The 16,683-nt window shown below is 48.6% G+C and overlaps 1 protein-coding gene across 1 annotated transcript in view; it reads left to right on the top strand.

Annotated features, from left to right (window-relative positions):
• LOC104514363 (amine oxidase [flavin-containing] A-like) overlaps positions 1-8,352 on the top strand; it is a gene marked incomplete at its 5' end in the record, with an annotated part of 24,932 nt that extends 16,580 nt beyond the window's left edge. The window contains 7 exons of the mRNA XM_010158024.1: positions 1,256-1,352; positions 2,927-2,980; positions 3,921-3,978; positions 4,412-4,509; positions 5,968-6,079; positions 7,441-7,503; positions 7,967-8,352. Of these exons, the coding sequence (XP_010156326.1) occupies positions 1,256-1,352; positions 2,927-2,980; positions 3,921-3,978; positions 4,412-4,509; positions 5,968-6,079; positions 7,441-7,503; positions 7,967-8,122 (638 nt within the window). The remainder of the gene's footprint in view (positions 1-1,255; positions 1,353-2,926; positions 2,981-3,920; positions 3,979-4,411; positions 4,510-5,967; positions 6,080-7,440; positions 7,504-7,966) is intronic.
• Between the last annotated feature and the right edge of the window lie 8,331 nt (positions 8,353-16,683).

The raw sequence follows: 16,683 nt of genomic DNA on the forward strand, positions 1-16,683 counted from the left end.
CTTGGGACCCCCAAGCTACATGAATTTTGAAGCTCTGATGTCTGTCAAGAAATAAATACAAGAAGGGGTTAAATGTGCAAAAACCCCAAACCAAACACACAGGAAAGTGAAAGGTAAAGCTCCTTAGAAAGGAGAGCTCTTCCTCCAAGCCTGAGTGTACGCCTTGTCCCAAAGATAAGTCCAGACCCAAACAGGATCCTGAACCTCACTGTTGCTAGCTGAGGAGGGACGACAGAGAGAACAAGCAAGGTTTCCTGGGAAGTGTTGCTGAAACCTGCAGTGCACAGAAGCAGTGACCCTGCAGCAGCAGGCCCCCACTTCTCCCTGCCAGGGACAGAGTTAGGGCAGCCAAAGAGAATTTACAGCGTGACAAGGAGAGCTTAAGGTGTAAGCAAGGCCTTTCCCTGTTTTTAATCCTCTGTTCTACAGACTTGATATCTCAGAGGACTGGAAGAAGTAGGTTAGTTTTTTTGTTTAACTCAATGTTTCCATGTGCTGCAACATCATGTGTTTCTCAGCTTTAGTCGACACCGTGTCCAGAACTATTTGTATGAACAGATTTGTTTCCACTTCCTGTGTAACAATGCTGAGAGTTGCACTGGGCGATAATATTTCTTAAAGTGAAAGAATGGAATTGTGCATGTTTCCGGGTGTAAACCACCCATTGGGGTTAGAAAAAAATGTAGACAGGTTTATATGTTGTTATCCATATGGGATTTTTTGCATGTTCATCTGAAACATGATGTTAGATTAGGCAAAACATGCTTCTACTGCATTACTGTTACAGGACACCGTTCCTGACAGTCTTTATCGTCAGCAAAATCAGTGCAGGGTGTAAATTTGAGCCCACAGCGACCAGATGTAATTACACTGGGTTTTGTTGTTGCTGTTGTTGTTTTGGCCAAAATTACTCGTGGAATGGACGGTTGTAGTTCTTGCTCTATCTGTTTATTTTTAATGTTTATTGCCCTCAGTATAGAAAGCCAAAGCCACTTGCAACAAGCCACAGAAATTCCTTGCGAAGTAATAATGGAATTTAAATACTACTTTTGTAAGTCTGTATACAGAATTTCCCAGAGTCAGAGGGAAGAGAGGAGAGACACTGTTACAAAAAATGTTTCAGACAAGTTGTGGGTGTTACAGCTGATGGAGTACAATTCCTTTTATGGATGATTTTCCTTTCTCATTACTATCAGAAGCAGTGAGCTTCAATAAGTTTCTCTAACAATTGTTTTGTTTTCATTTTCCCCTTTAGGTTATTGTGGTTCCCTCATCATTGAGGATGAAGAGTCTCCAATTGGAATAACCATAGATGACACGAAACCTGATGGATCTTTCCCTGCTATTATGGGGTTAGGAGCTTCTAGCCCATACTTACAGATGTGTGTTTCTTTTGGTATGAAGGAGTGGGAGGAGGAGGAAGAAGGAAGAGGGGCAATGGCCAGGTCACGTCGGTGGTGCCCACTCCTAGAGTCTGATAGATGGAGGAGAGCACTTCTGACAAGCCTCTTGTGCCTCTCTAGTCTGTACAAGTTTTTAGGTGAAGCTTCTGCTACAAGTAGACTACTAGCAAGGAGCTGGTTGGGAAGGAGTTGCTGAATTCAGCTGTAGTTCATTTTAAGCATTGAGATAATGGTTGGTTTTTTTTTTTTTTTTTGCTGCAGAATAGATTTAGAAATAAATCCCTTTCTTACCTAGCTTTGTGAGCCTGTAGCCAGCTTATGCTGGGCCTTGTGTTTAGCTCCTGGGCCAAAATGAAATGCAGTTGTCCAAGAAATCCTCATTTGCCTCCCCTCCCTGTTGAACTGAGGTGGGACAATGAACATTGGCTGGTGGTTGAGCAGAGCAGCAGCTGTGCAGTGAAGAAATTGGGATTCTGGAGAAACTGCCAAGTAAAAAAGTTGTGGCTTGGACAAACAGATAGGAAAATATGTGACAGCATTGACTGGCTTTTAAAATAGGTTAAGCCAATATGAACAAACAACCTGTACAAATGTTTCCACTGTAATCTGAGATAAGAGTGCCAAAAAAGGCCACTAGAAATGTCAGGCAACTACTCTTTAAGTACCTGGCAAGGAAAGCTTGCCACTTCTAGTGAACTGTACATGTTTATGGGCGTGTTCAAGGCTTAAAAACTTCCATGACCTGAGAGCAATAAGCCCTCTCCAAATCCCATATGGTAAACAGTTTCCTGCTTTCTCCTTGTGGATTTATGCAACATTCTAAAAGACTGCAGGAACATACTTCATCCCCGGGGTATCTCCACAAAGGTCAGATGAACTAATCATCGAATCTGTTTCCTCCAAACTGAATAAATACTAATCCCAGTTCTTACAGGACTGGTCCATGACACTGTGCAGAGTCTGCCAGAGCAGCAGGGTCCCATCAGCACCAAATGACACGGTCGGTGGTATGGCCAGCTGTCTGTGAGACTTCAAAAGCTCAAGAAAACAGAGGGTCTCAGTCCTTTTGGGTAAGACCTAGGTAAGGGCAGGCAGTGCAACCTAGTTTGCTGGACCCTGTCATCTCTCTGCACACTTTGGGTATAACATTACTCTCCCGAGTTGATGGGGATGGAGACTTCATTCCCGCAGAGCAAAATGGGGCTAGTGCTGCCAGCTTGGAAAACGCAATTGCCAGCCACATCTTTCTCATCTGGTAGCTGCCAGGCAAGCCCACTGTCCCTGTCCCCTGGGAATGCGTGCTCTCCCTGTCAATTGGCTCCACAGGGTACCCTGCACAGGCCTGTTCGCCCATGTGACCTGCAATAATTAAGTGATGAGGCATGATGAAAAAATGGCAAGCCCGTTACGTACCGGTAAAGTGCTTTGCCTGCATGTTTTTAGAGTTGTTTCAAGCGAGAGCTTGCGACTCAGCCAGGGTGCTGACACTGCATGATATTTATATGCCATATTTTTCTTTTCAGTTTCATCCTGACCAGAAAGGCTGTTAGGCTGGCTCATCTCAGTAAGGAAGAGAGGTAAGAGTTCAGAAACTCTATGTATTTCAGAAATAAGTCAGTTCTCTGGGATGCTTCCCCACAGGAATGTGTGTGGGGATATGTGTGTGCATATGCACATAAACACATGCTCAGTGCAACTTCTGATACTGAAAACTGGAGCAAAAATTGAGCTTTTAGCATAAACAGGCCAAGACTGTAATGCTAATATCCATCTAGTTATGTGTGTTTCTAAATTTCCAAGTCCTGACCACTCTGCCATGTTATGACTTACCAGCTCTGTGTGTCTGTGTGAACAGAGAAGATATTTCCAAAGACGTTCCCAGACTGCATCCCCCACTGAACGATGCTTCACCCCACGGATATAGGGAGCACTACAAAACTCATGTAGTTTTGGACATTCTTCAAATTCAGACTAGGTGATAAAGTGTTTAAACCTCTGTGTTTATGACAGTATAATTTCTCCATTGGTCTGTGAAATGAACAAACAGAACTTTCTAAATGTGATTTTTGGTACATATGCAAGTGAAAGAGGAGTTTTGCTTAGGAATGTGAGTAGGATTCTCCAGCTCGTATTTTGTTCTCAGCTATAGTAAATCTGTAGGGATTTCACTGATTTATGTTGCTTCTATTCTGGTCTTACACCAGTGAACATGAGAATGAATTGGCTCGGCATCCTAAAATAACTATACAAAGATTTATTTTTTTTAGAGCTCATTGCCAAAATCAACCTTAATTTCCTATTCCCTGGGTCCGTTCTGGATGTCGCATTTAGGCATCAGCATTTGAAATATGTATGTTAAGAATTTGAAATCAGACTTAAAAAACAAAGCCAAAGCCAACTTTCTTTTCAATGTATTGCCATAAATGTGATTTTTTTTTTTTTTTAAATGAAGAAGAGCAGTAGCTGAGAGGTTTTTTTCCCCACCTTTTTTGTCTGACTGATTTTATTTCCATATAGGAAGAAGAAGATCTGTGAGGCATATGCCAAGGCAATGGGGATGGAAGAGGCTTTACACGTGAGAGATGAATTCTTGTTTTCGCCTCTGTTGTACAGTAGTGTTGTTCCTTTGTTTTGGAGGATGAGGCCAAAATTCCTGGTACCTAGAATGTGTACCTAAAATTGCATGTTGTGCCATACAACCTGTAGTCCCAAGGGGAGGGCAGCAGCATTTAGTACAGGAAGAAAAGAGCTGCCAGTCTCACCCTTTACAAGAAAAGAGAAGGCAGTGCATGGTTTAATTTGTCCTGTCTTTTCCCCATGGGAGGCTAATGCTTCTGTAAACTTGCAAAGGTTTGTTTTTTGTGGGTAGATGGCATTAGCCAGATGACATGGCACTCCTTTGACAGATACCCTTAGCCTGTTTTTCCACCCTCTTCAAAGGAAATTTGTCTTTTATTTCTAATTTCTCTGCCACTGTTTCACTCTCTAACGTTTGCTAATACTTACAGCCTGTGCATTATGAAGAAAAGAACTGGAGCATGGAGCAGTATTCAGGGGGTTGTTACACAACCTACTTCCCACCAGGCATAATGTATTCTTATGGAAGGTAAACCAGAGAATGCTTTGCTTTATAATTTATGTTCCTGAGCTCACGTACAATGATATACCTTATGCAACAAACTTATGGCATATGTAGCATACTGGGAGAACTCCGACCCTCTTTCCGCTCCCCTACTCCCCAGCTAACAAGGATCTGCTGTTGACTTTACCAAGAGCAGAGTTTCTCTTGTGACTTTCAAGGAAACAAAGCACAGTCAGAAGGGCACCTGCTAGAGCCAGGAAAACTTTCCCCACTAGGTTACCTACAGTTGCTGCCACACCGTGTTTGCAATAGATCCCTCTAATGCTTTCTGAGACCTTGAGAGCACAGCTGGGGCAGATCTGAAGAGTCTCCACTGACTGTGTAGCTGGAGCATCAGGTTCTGGTGAAGGCCACTGAGTCGCATCACGAGGGGAAGACACAAAACCCTTACATGAATACTCATTCTCTCCTGCCACCCAGCAGAGCCTCCCGTGCCTTCCCTGTGCAGAATTGCTGTATCCCTAAAGGAATGTGTTAAATAATATTGATTAATACTAACACTGAAAAGCGTGCGGAAGGCACAGCCCAGCACATGGTGGGAACAACCAAACAAATCTTGTATCTGTAGCCAAAGACCAGACAAACCACGTAGCACATCGCAGCGTGAGCTCCTTAGCATGTCCATCATGGAGTTGCACCCTGTCACCATGCCAAGATGTGCGTGGGAAGAAGTCGTCTGGTGCACGGGCTCTTCTGTTGTAATCTATCTGAACACTTGGGTATTGAGGGGTGAGGACTCTGACCTGGGGAAGCTGGGGTCAGGCAGACAGGGAAAACCTGATCGGGGAGTTAGATGGGAGCCCTTAGAGCAAGCGCATCTCTCCATGGGGAAGGGAACTCATTACCTCTGGCCGGGCTGACCGGGATGCTTGTGCAGCTTGGCACGGCTGAGGGGGTGGCGTATATGACCCTACGGGACAGATGCAGCTCCCTGAATGTGGAGGCCTTCAGCTGCCGTCCCCTTTTGGCAGCACTTGCAGCCAGCCAAGTCCAGCCTCCAAATAGCAGCTGGTATTAGTGACCCATTGCTGCAAAAACATCACTCACATCCCACTGTGATGGCAGGATAACAACAAAGCTGCCGTGGAGGAGACTTAAATCTATCAGCTGCGCTGCATTTCTGCGGGCTGTTAGGATTATCCTTTATCCCAGCACTGAAATAAGGCTCCTATTATTTTGCACAGAAGCTGGGCACGCTGATTTATGCCTCTAGATTTTCTCTCTGTCAGACCTTGGGTTTTGTGTACAGAAGCAAGTAGGTCGTCCTGCGGCCACAGCTTGTTGCTCCATGCTTCCCAGCCCCTGTCTGCAGGAATTCTGGAGAACTGAAGTTGAGCGCTTCATCAGAGCCCATAAATTGCTTTTAGAAGGATCATCGCCTTCCTGTTACTTGTCATCTGACATTCTCCTTTTGTTTTGAAGGATCATTCGCCAGCCCATTGACAGAATTTACTTTGCTGGCACGGAGACAGCAACCCAATGGAGTGGATACATGGAGGGGGCCGTACAGGCAGGAGAGAGGGCAGCCAGAGAGGTACAGACCGTTGGTTTGCTTTCAACATCTCTATTAAAAGGTTAAAAAGGATTAAGTACAGCTTGGGGGGGGGGAGATCTGATTTCATGCATCACACCCTGTAATTGTGCAGAGGCTCCTGGAATGGACAGGGAAGAATCCCAGAAAAGGACGTGAACAAAAGCCTTTGTTGTTTTTGTTGGGGTTGGTTTGTTTGTTTGTTTTTTTAACTTAGTTGGTTATTGAATAGAGGGAATCCAAGAGTCTCACCCAAATCAGAACATTATGCAGTGTATTGCTGCATTGGAGACTTAAAACGAAGCTTATGCCATATACTTCATGTCTAGAGGAAAAAACCCCCAACCTGATGTTGCCCTTCGATACACTATCTCAATCCTTAGCAAATTAATCACTCTCATGTTTTAAAAGTAATTTAAGTCATTACAAATGCTCGCAGCTCTTTCCTCTGCAGCAATCTGGAAATCTGAGCATTGTTCTCATTTTGATCTATCCCTTTTGCCTCTTCTTTTATGAGAGAATACCATTAGCTCAGCTTTATGAATTTGTAATGGGCAGCTCTGACGATGTCTAAATCTCCTCAGAATGACATGCATTGGGCTGGGTTCCCAGTCACAGTGAAATCCCATTACAACTGTCTGGATGGAGGGAAAAAAACACCATGAAAGGGTGTACATTACAGTTACAGCTGCTGTATGGCAGAGCCATGGAGCTGTTATTTGAGGGAAAATCAGCCCTTTGCTTCCATTTGACAGAACGTTATATTCACCTTGTAATCCTCATTACTTGCCCTGTTTCAAGTCACCTAATGTCTCTTTTCTTTCCTCTCTGCCTGTGAGCAGTAGTTACAAAGACAGTGAGCTGTCTCTTCTGGAGACATTCGTTTGCCCCTGAGAACCTTCATGATTGTTGCAATCAGTTTATTCTCAAAAGAACTCCTCTGTGAGCTTTGTACTGCCTGAATAGCCAAGAGATAACTTTGTAATTGTAGACTTTGAAAGCTCCAGAGTTGCATCCCTCCCCTTTCTAGTTTGAGATCCAAGCAGCACCACTCCTAACAGGCTTTGCGTCCCGAGCATGTGGCAGTAACCTCACCTTCCTATTTCTCAAACTGTCATGTGAAAAAGCATTTTTACTTGTACTCAGAATAAAATTTAAAATAAACATCTGGAAAAGCTGCAGTACCTGTGGATTTCTGCGTGAAGTCCTGCTTTTTGCAAATGATTGTGAAACTCTCCTTTTATCCTTAGTTAGGCCTTCTATCAATGTCACTGTGCTCTGACTTGCTCTGCTTTTACAAAACGGGAAGTAGGGTGGGTTTTAATTTTTTTTCTCATTTGGTACAAATTGTTTTTTTCTTCTAGATATTGCACAGTATGGGGAGGATCTCAGAGAATGAAATTTGGATGCCAGAGCCAGAGTCAAAGGTAAGCCGAACTTTCTCCTTGTCACCCGGTCAGGTGTGCACCCCTCAGGCTGTGGCGCCTGCTGTGGCGAGGTTTTGGTTACCTCACAGGCTGATGGTATTCTTATTTTTGACTCATCTGACTAACATTGTTACCCCGTCTGAGGGGTGGATGGCCAAGAGCCAGAGACAAGGATCTCAAAGCCTGGGGGACTGCAAAATGCAGGCAATCACCCTAGTTCTGCCCAGCTCCAGGCCATGGTTTTGAGCCAGATAAAACCTCCTCCCAGTCACAAGTAGCTCCACCTTCACTGTCCCACAGACAACAGAAAATACGCGTTTCACAGCCCTGACCCTCCTTCCCCTCCCTGGATCTGGTCCTGGGGGAAAACCTGTGATGTCCCCCGCTTTGGGGGGATGCTTGCCACCTCCCCGCTCACGCCATGAGGGAGACCCTGCGCTGATACTGTCTCCTCTCTCCCCAGGATGTCCCAGCCCGACCATTCACCACCACCTTCTGGGAGAGGAACCTGCCATCCGTGCCAGGACTGCTGTGCCTGCTTAGCTCTACCGTGTGTTTCACCTCAGTGGCTGCTGCAGGGCTGCTGGCCTATAAAAAAGGACTACTAAGTCGAAACTAGTGGGGATCACATGTCCAGTGGAAGCTACTTACTCCCTCTTCTTCCCTCTTACCAGATGAGTGTTATTTTTGGAGGGAAGTGGCACGGACAGCCGGAAAGGGCAAGAATTGTTCTCCTTGTGATTTTTTTCTTTATAGTACCACAATTAATGCATCGAATCTACTGCACTTGCTACCAGCTAAACAGAAATAAATCAACCGTGGGGGCGTTTTTCAAATTTGCCTTTCCCTTGTCCCCTGGTTTTGATTGGACATGATGGTATCTGTGGTATATTCCCAATACGGGCAAGGCAAAATGCAGATCACGCCTTTCCTGAAAGGCAAAGAGGCCTTGGAGAATGCATTTGTTTCCACTCACTGCTTTATTTTTTACTGCACGAGATAACAAATGCCCCTGTATACCCACCTCGATTAGCAGCTCAGAGCATCCAAGGTTATTCCCATAACATCCCTGCGGCACGGAAGAGATTAGCATGCCAATCAGACGTAGACTTGCCAAATTAATTTTAAAATGCATTTGATTAATTATTAATCACCGCAACGCAAAACTTAACCACGAGCTGGATGAAAAGAGGGAATTAGCACGAAGCAGCTTGCTGAACGGCCAGAGAGGAAGTGCAGGTGGACTCCGCCTGCCACCGAGCAAATACTGGTGCTGCAGGGCGCCACAGCGCGGCTGTCGGATACTTCCCAGAGCTTCTGATCCAGCCCAGCCACTCGGCTGTCGAAGCAGAGCGAAATGAGTTAGCGAAGTTACAGCCCCTCTGACGCGTGGCAGACGCTAGCTGTGATTTTTCCAAATGGCAGCAGCTTCCTGGCTCCCTGTCACTTTTGCTCCTAATCTGTACAGCCTTCCTCCAATAAGGAGAAATATATTTGGGGCTGAATTACAGCCTTCTAAATTACAGTGATTGGATGCATCTGCCTGTTCTGCTTTTACTATGTACATGACACACTTAAAATAATCACTTTAGTGCTTTACTGAAGTCTGGAATAGGTGTTTCACGAGGTGCCGTCGTTCCGCGGTCTTTTTGCCGTGACATGTGAGCGTTGTCTGTGTCTGTGACCCCAGCTGTCGTTCCGCACGGGTGAAATGTGCCTTTCGGTAGTCCCGAAACCTTGGTGAGAGGAGCTCTTCCATAAACTTGTATTCAGACTCTTTCTCGCGTCGTTTTTCCTGAGTCTGTGGAAGGTGGTGTTTCTCCGGCGTGTCAAATCGCTGGGCGCATCACATGCATCCCGTAACCCTTGCTCTGCTCGGTACCACAGGTCCGTGCCAGCAGAAATACCTCTCTACCCCAGAAGACTTTGCTCCTGGCCTCTGCTTCAGCCACGTCCGTGCGTCCTCTCAGCTCTTTGTATGAAAGGCCTCGTAGACACCGTAGGTGCAGATCAGTCTCAGCCTGGGCTCCAACCCAGGAGCTGTTTCCAGAGGGAAGGGGTGCTTCTGGCAGCCCCGTGGCATCAGGTGTACGCAGGTGCTCATGGTGCCAGCGCTGAGCACCGCATGGAGCGGGTTGTATGGACAGCGCGTGTTCCCTGCGCTACTTGGTTCAGTGCTGGCAGCCTTTCCATGTGAGGATCAGCCAGCTGCTGCTGGATTCTCCAGGGAGGAAAAAAAGCCTGAACAGGTTGTTTATGAGAAGACTATCTACATTTTCAGCTTCAATTTTCCCATCGACCTCGGACTTACATGTGCACTTCAAATCACCCTCACTGGAAGGGAGAGAACAGTAAAAAGGAAGCAGCAGTGTTGGATTTTGAACACGCTCAAATGTAGTATTAAATGCTTGTTTAAAGGATTTTTGACAGGTTGGTTTAGCATCCACCTCAGGAACATTTTAAGCGGGGAAGAGTGGCTGATGTGAGCTGCTGGTTCAGTTGAGGGCTGACTTAGCTCTGGCTGTCAGCGGGCAGGGATTCTTGTGCAGAAGAACCGCCCTGCGCTCGCAGCCTGGCACAGCCACTGGGCCGTGCCTGAGGCCTGGGCTCCGGAGTGCAGCCTTGCTCCTGACAAGCCTTTTGTGGTACAAAACGCTTCCGCACGTTACGCCCCAGGGGGATATTTCCACCACCTGAAAAACGCTGTCCCTGTCTGTTCAGAAATATTCATCTGTACGTGTATTTGTGGCATTTAGAGCTGTTCGTTCTTGTGTTGACTTTAAACTTGACATCTGAACATCACAGCTTTTGCGTGCACGTGCAGAAGGCACCCCAGATCGTCCAGAACACGCCCGTGAGCCAACAAGCTCCGCTTTTCCCCTTCTTCCCGGGCGTTCCTGTTGCGACCTGTTTGGGTTTTGTAGTGCAAGTTCGGTTCAGCTGAGCTCGTCTCAAACTGTTGACCAGGCCCCGGTACGGTGACGTTCCCCGCTTCGTCGGGAAAGAAGCGCATCTCGCTGCTGTGGGAGCGGTGGGCGGCAAACGATTAGAATCTGCATTTCTGAAACTCCTGCAGCTCCCAGGCACCACGCTGCCGCGGAGAAAGGGCAGCACTTGCCAGGGATTACAGACTGGCCCTGCTTTAATGCCCTTTCTACAATCGGAACCGTTTCCCTTTTTAAACGTTTAGCTTAATATTTAAGCAGCCAGGCATCTTAAACCGATTTCAAAACAGGAGGGGACCGAGTTTATCGCTGCTGACAACGCACCAAGCGAGCTGCTGCCCTTGTGAAAACCCTGAGGCTGAAGCACTGTGGAAACTCCTCTTTCTGCTCCTTACCCAGGCCGTGGAGCGGGAAAGTCTTTGGTGACCTTCCCTCCCCAGGGGTGCTCTGTGCCCCAGTTTTTGGAGGAAGAGCCCTGCACTCCCTCGGCAGAGGTGGGAGATGATGCTCTGTCCTCTGGAAGTAAGGGGTGGGTCGGGAGAGGCCAAGGTCCACCCCAAATCCGTCAGCACCAGGGTGGGACCTGAACTGCCTTGACATGCCTGGGAATGGGAAAGACGCAAAGGAAAAGGCTGTTTGATGAAGCGGTGACTGGAGCAAGCACTGGCAGAAGGAACAGCAGAGGGGAATGAGAGAAAAAAACCCCAACTAATCCTTCATACCGGCAGTGAAACAGGCAGCAGCACAGAGCAGATAGGTCAGGTGGTCCGAAATGCCCAAGCAGAGATGCTGCATGTGAGAGAACCTGCCTCTTTTTTAATTAAATGGCTGGTTTTGCTTACAGGTCCCAGAGCAGCTGTGCCCAAGCCCCTCCCAGTGTGTCGCACACAGCCTTCCATCACTTTTGAGAGCCTTAGAAGTTGGCACCAAGGGATGGGAAAACCACCTCTTCCGTGCTTTCCACCTTTCTGCCCCTCTCCCCTCAGCTGCAGCTCCTGCCTGTGGGGGCCAGCAGGGCTCCCCCCTCCCTGGCACAGAGACGTCCCACAGGGACAGGGACCTGGAGACAGGGTGGGTGGCGGAGTGACCAGGAGCTGGGTGGGCAGGAGATGTGGCAGGAGCAGCTGGCTGGCCTTTCTGCACCATCGGCCCAGCGAGGCTCTCCTGCCCTTGTCACCTGCCTGTCACACAACCTCCAAAATGCCTGTCACGGGAGCTGACAACCCAGGCCCTCCCTGATTGGAAAACCACTGTGTGAGAGGTTTGGGAAGGGGCCACCATCGCAAAGGGGGGGCTGCATGCTTGGGCGCAGGGGATGTGAACCTCCCCCAGGTCAGGCAGCGTCCCTCCCGCCGTGCTCCTCGCGCGGGGGTGGTCTTGCCAGGTTCACCTGGGTTGCTAGAGGAACATCCAGCTCCAAATCCACTCTGGGCAAGCAGGTGGTTGCAGCCCGTGCTTGGTCTCTTCCATAGCTGTCCACCAGCAATACTTTCCCATCCACGTTTGATCCAGCGCCCGGTTTCACGCCTGATCTTCAGCCTGAATGTGAGGAAACCCTTCTTCCCTGGGAGGATGACAGAGCACTGGAATAGGCTGCCCAGAGAGGTGCTGGAGTCTCCTTCCCTGGAGACTTTCCAAAGCCGCCTGGACTTGTTCCTGTGTGATCTACTCCAGGTGATCCTGATCTGGCAGAGGGTTGGACTAGATGATCTCGAGAGGTCCCTTCCAACCCCTACCTCCCTGTGAATCTGTGAACCTCTTTTCCCAGGATCAAACATACCCCCAGCCACCGGCACAGATTAGCACTAGCTATCAGAATAAAAACACCACCCAGGAGGAGGCGCCAGCGTTGAGCAGTCTGACGGGCCGGAATGTGCCGTTTTCCCACCACTCGGTTCCCACATCCCATTCACCAGGTCCTGCTGCCCCACAGCAAGGGCGTTCCCTGGCCAGAAACCCCGCCGGCAACAAGCTGGGGACTGCGCTCACGTTCTCTGCGCAGAGTCCGGCTCCCGGCCCCTGACGGCAGCACTGAGAAATAGAAAAATGGGCAAATCCAGAGAGTCGTCTTCCGTGGAAACGGGATTTTAGTCAGTTCCCTTCTTTTCCTTTTGGGTTTCTCTTCCATGGAGCAGTTGGAAGCAAACAACTTGGCTTTGTAAATGTTCCCTGCAACAGTTGCTTTCCACACACACACAGAGAAAGCAAATTTCATCTTGGTGAAAATCCAGAATGGGAAATTAAATGTGCTCTTTGTTAGTGAGCTGGAACTTCTTCTTTTCCCACTCGGCTCCTGCACTTGGCAGTCAATGCCTCAGGCTCCAGTCACAGTTCCTGTTCTGCTCTTCAGTTGTAGCACTTGGCTTCCCAGTTTCTGTTCCCTGTTTCTTGCTCTCTTCGGGGATTTTTTGGCCTCATCTTACATAACAGAGACAGAATTTCCCAGGACACAGAAGGAGCAGGGAAAAAGTTTCAAAAGCGAGAGCACGTTACTTGTGAGAGGAAAGGGCACCCTTAGCAGAGCAGTGCTACAGGCAGGGCTGCCCTCACCTCTTCCAGGGGTCCCAGGAGATGTGGTGTGCCCCAGCCTATAACCATGAACAGACCAGAGAGGGGTTGAGTTTGCACTGCCTGTGGCCTCACCAAGCACAAACAGTGTAAGACAGGCGTAGAGTCACAGAACGGTTTGGGTCGGGAGGGCCCTTAAAGCCCATCCAGTTCCACCCCCCCTGCCATGGGCAGGGACACCTTCCACTAGACCAGGTTGCTCAAAGCCTCATCCAGCCTGGCCTTGAACACTTCCAGGGATGGGGCATCCACAGCTTCTCTGGGCAACCTGTTCCAGTGCCTCACCACCCTCTCCGGGAAGAACTTCTTCCTGATATCCAATCTAAACCTCCCCACTTTCAGTTTAAACCTGTCACTACAGGCCAACGTGACCTGGCCATACTGTTAGTAGCTTCCAGCTGCCGACAGCTGGGCTGAAGCGTGGCCGGCAGAGCAGGGCTCAGGGCTGAAATACCGGCTGCCGCCTTCTGGCTGCCTACACAAACAAGAACGTGGCAGACGTTTAGCGCTTCGATCTGCAGAAAGGTCTCAGTGGGCACTTCCGCACTGTTGCTTCCCATTCCTGCCCGGGTACCCAAAATACCAAACTCTGGAATGGAAGCACACCAAGGGGTGCAAGTCCCCAGCTTCAAACCCCAGTTCTCACCCATCTCCAAGCTCGGATATGCCACACTGGAGGAAGCAGAGAAAGGCAGGCTCCATCCCTGCATCCCGGCACCAGCCAGCCCCTGGCAGAAACTGGGAAGATGAGGTGGCCGCTGCACTGGCACTGCAGGGCTTCCTCCGAAGGGCAGTGAAGTTTTGGCTGCTGCTTGGCAGCGTGAAGGAGCTGGAAAAGAAGTGTGAGCACGGATCCTAAATGCGCCTGGATGCTCCCCTCCTCTGAGAGGGGGGTTTCTCTGGGGGGCAGTGTACTTTGCAGAGGTAGATAGAGGTGTTGTCTCAAACGTGAAACCTCTGAAAAAGCACTCTGACCACACTCCAGCTCATAAAGAAATTATCGGGAAATAACGTAGTTTCTAATTGAGTGTGATATTCTTGTTCCACTTTGGGCAGAATTGGCAAGCGGAGGCTGGAGTAACATCTCCCCTCGATTTTGATTAGGTGCAAGTATGCATTTCAATTGTTTAAGATAATGACTGCGCAGCCCAATGGGGACACCTCGCTGCCTCCCACCTGGAATGGACGTTTCCACATCTGAAATTATAATGTAATTTCTGCTAAATGCAACGCTGCTGTGCAAAGTGGTTTCTTACAACTTGGAGCATATGCAAATTGGGAGTGAACAGCCCGAGCTGAGAAGGATGCCTCGGCGCATCGTTAATGCTCTTCCGTTACTCCCCTCCTCCACATCCAGGCGTCAAAGCATACTCGAGTGCAGCGCCGAATCCCACGAGACGGCGGTGCGGGAGCGAGCTGGGCTATTTGGCAAACCCAGTCAGCCAAAGGCTGGTGTTTCCGCAGGGTCCCGCTTCCTCCAGCATTTCTTCAGCAAGTCTCTGCTGCTGCAGGGCCATGGCACTTGGTGAGACCCCCCCAAAAGTTGCCCTTGGCACCCAAAGATATCACGCCCTGGGGCAGGTGAGGCTGTGTTTCCTCAGACCCTTTCTGCCAAGGTCAGATGAATGGATCGCTTGAATTTGGATGAGGCTTTTCCTCCACCTCCAAGTGGTGGGGATGGGGGCAGGGAGTCTGCAGAGCCTGTAGATGCCAGAGTGGATGGAGCTGGATGGATATTGATTATTTAGTTAGGGCCATTCCGCTAAGGAGGGACTGTAAAAACTGCTAACAGAACATTCCCTGTGCACACAGCAAAAACCAACCCTGGGTGAAAGCCGATAACCCTTTACTTGTGAATTAGAAGAGGTGTCTCTCGCGTTCTGTCAAAACACAGAGCGGGACTGTCTGTGACCTACAATGGATGTAAAAACTCAAAAAGACTTTGCTTACCCCTTTCAGCAAGACAAGGAAGAATGGAAAACTGGGATGAGCCAGCATGACACTGGGTAAAAACCCAGTGGACAAGACCCTTAGTGTGTTTTTCACAGCTTATTTAAAGTTAATTTTTGAGCTTTTTCTGGCCTAGCTTCCCCTTAGTTTATTGCTACTGACTGCACGAATCATCCAGACTAAAATCAGCTTACAACCCTCTTATTCAGGTGTTTTACAGCTTAACTTGGCACTCAGCTGCTAACCGAAGGCCTTTCTAGCAAACACTGCTAATATTCTAACTGACTAGGACATCATCCCTTTGTTTTTCTTCCCAGTGACCGACAAAACCACTGCACAGCCTGCCTGTGTAAAGGGCAGCCATGCGTTAACCACGTATTGACATATTGGAGGGGCAGCTCCCTATTAACATGCAGTTTAGTAGCTTGCGTCACATCAGATTCACAGATTTAAGCGTTCAAGTACCTAAATCCCGTCAGCACTTGGTGGGGAGTGGAACCTGCCCCATTGGGTAACCAGAGCGTCCGTGCCACCTGCGCAGGGCTGGTTGAGGACAAATGGCCTCTGGAAGAGCTGCTGCCTTTCAGAGCAGCAGCTGGAGGATGGACAGGGTGCCCTCAGATGTCTGAAAGGCACAAGGCAGCGGTGTTTTGCCTCCTGAGCTGCTCTCTGGGTGGGCAAATATCAAGTGCGCTTTGAAAACATCTGAGGGAGCTGGTAACATCTTTGCAGAGCAAGCAGAACGCATGCGTTAGCTGTGTGTTAATCCCATGTATTGAATCACACAATCACAGAACGGTTTGGGTTGGAAGGGACCTTAAAGCCCATCTAGTTCCACCCCCCCTGCCATGGGCAGGGACACCTTCCACGAGACCAGGTTGCTCAAAGCCTCATCCAGCCTGGCCTTGAACACTTCCAGGGATGGGGCATCCACAGCTTCTCTGGGCAACCTCTTCCAGTGCCTCACCACCCTCTCTGGGAAGAACTTCTTCCTGATATCCAGCCTAAACCTCCCCACTTTCAATTTAAACCCGTTACCCCTTGTCCTGTCACTACAGGCCCTTGTAAAAAGTCCCCCCCAGCTTCCTTGTAGCCCCTTCAGGTACTGGAAAGACATAACCGAGACACTGAAGTTAGAAAGCCCATCAACTTAGGTATCCTCCTACATGGAAAGCGAAGGAGAAGGACATACCCATCGGACTCCTCCAGTCCTGCCTGGCCTGAACCCTCAGGCGAGGAGCCCTTCTCTCCCCACACACCAGACGAAGACCATGTCTGGGCAGCCCCCTTGACAGAAGCACCTCAAACGAGGTTGCAAACCCTCGGGCTTTAATGCATCGGCTTAAATTAAATCAATTGAAAAGCTTCACCTTGTTTCCAGCAGGTACTCAACTGTATCCCAGTTCTGTACAGCCTGAAGCCAGTTTTGCCTTTCATTCTTGGATGGGTTATTTTCAGAGGCAGCTCTACAGGCCCAGGAGGGATTTATCCTGCCTTGAGCCAGAAGGCAAAACTTGCCATTCCCTCAAACTTTTCGGGGACTTGCTTCAGATGAATCAAGTGTTACATAAGGTGAGAGGAAACAATGATCCTCAGCTCTCATACCCAAGTGAGTTTTGTATGACTTACCCAAGCAATTTGCTAAGACATCCTACCCTCTCCTGACCAGTGAGCAGGATTTCTAATTGGTTTCCCAGGAATTTGTATCAGTATCTTC

This window comes from Eurypyga helias, unplaced genomic scaffold, assembly GCF_000690775.1.
Source record: "Eurypyga helias isolate BGI_N326 unplaced genomic scaffold, ASM69077v1 scaffold22528, whole genome shotgun sequence".
NCBI classification, from domain to species: domain Eukaryota; kingdom Metazoa; phylum Chordata; class Aves; order Eurypygiformes; family Eurypygidae; genus Eurypyga; species Eurypyga helias.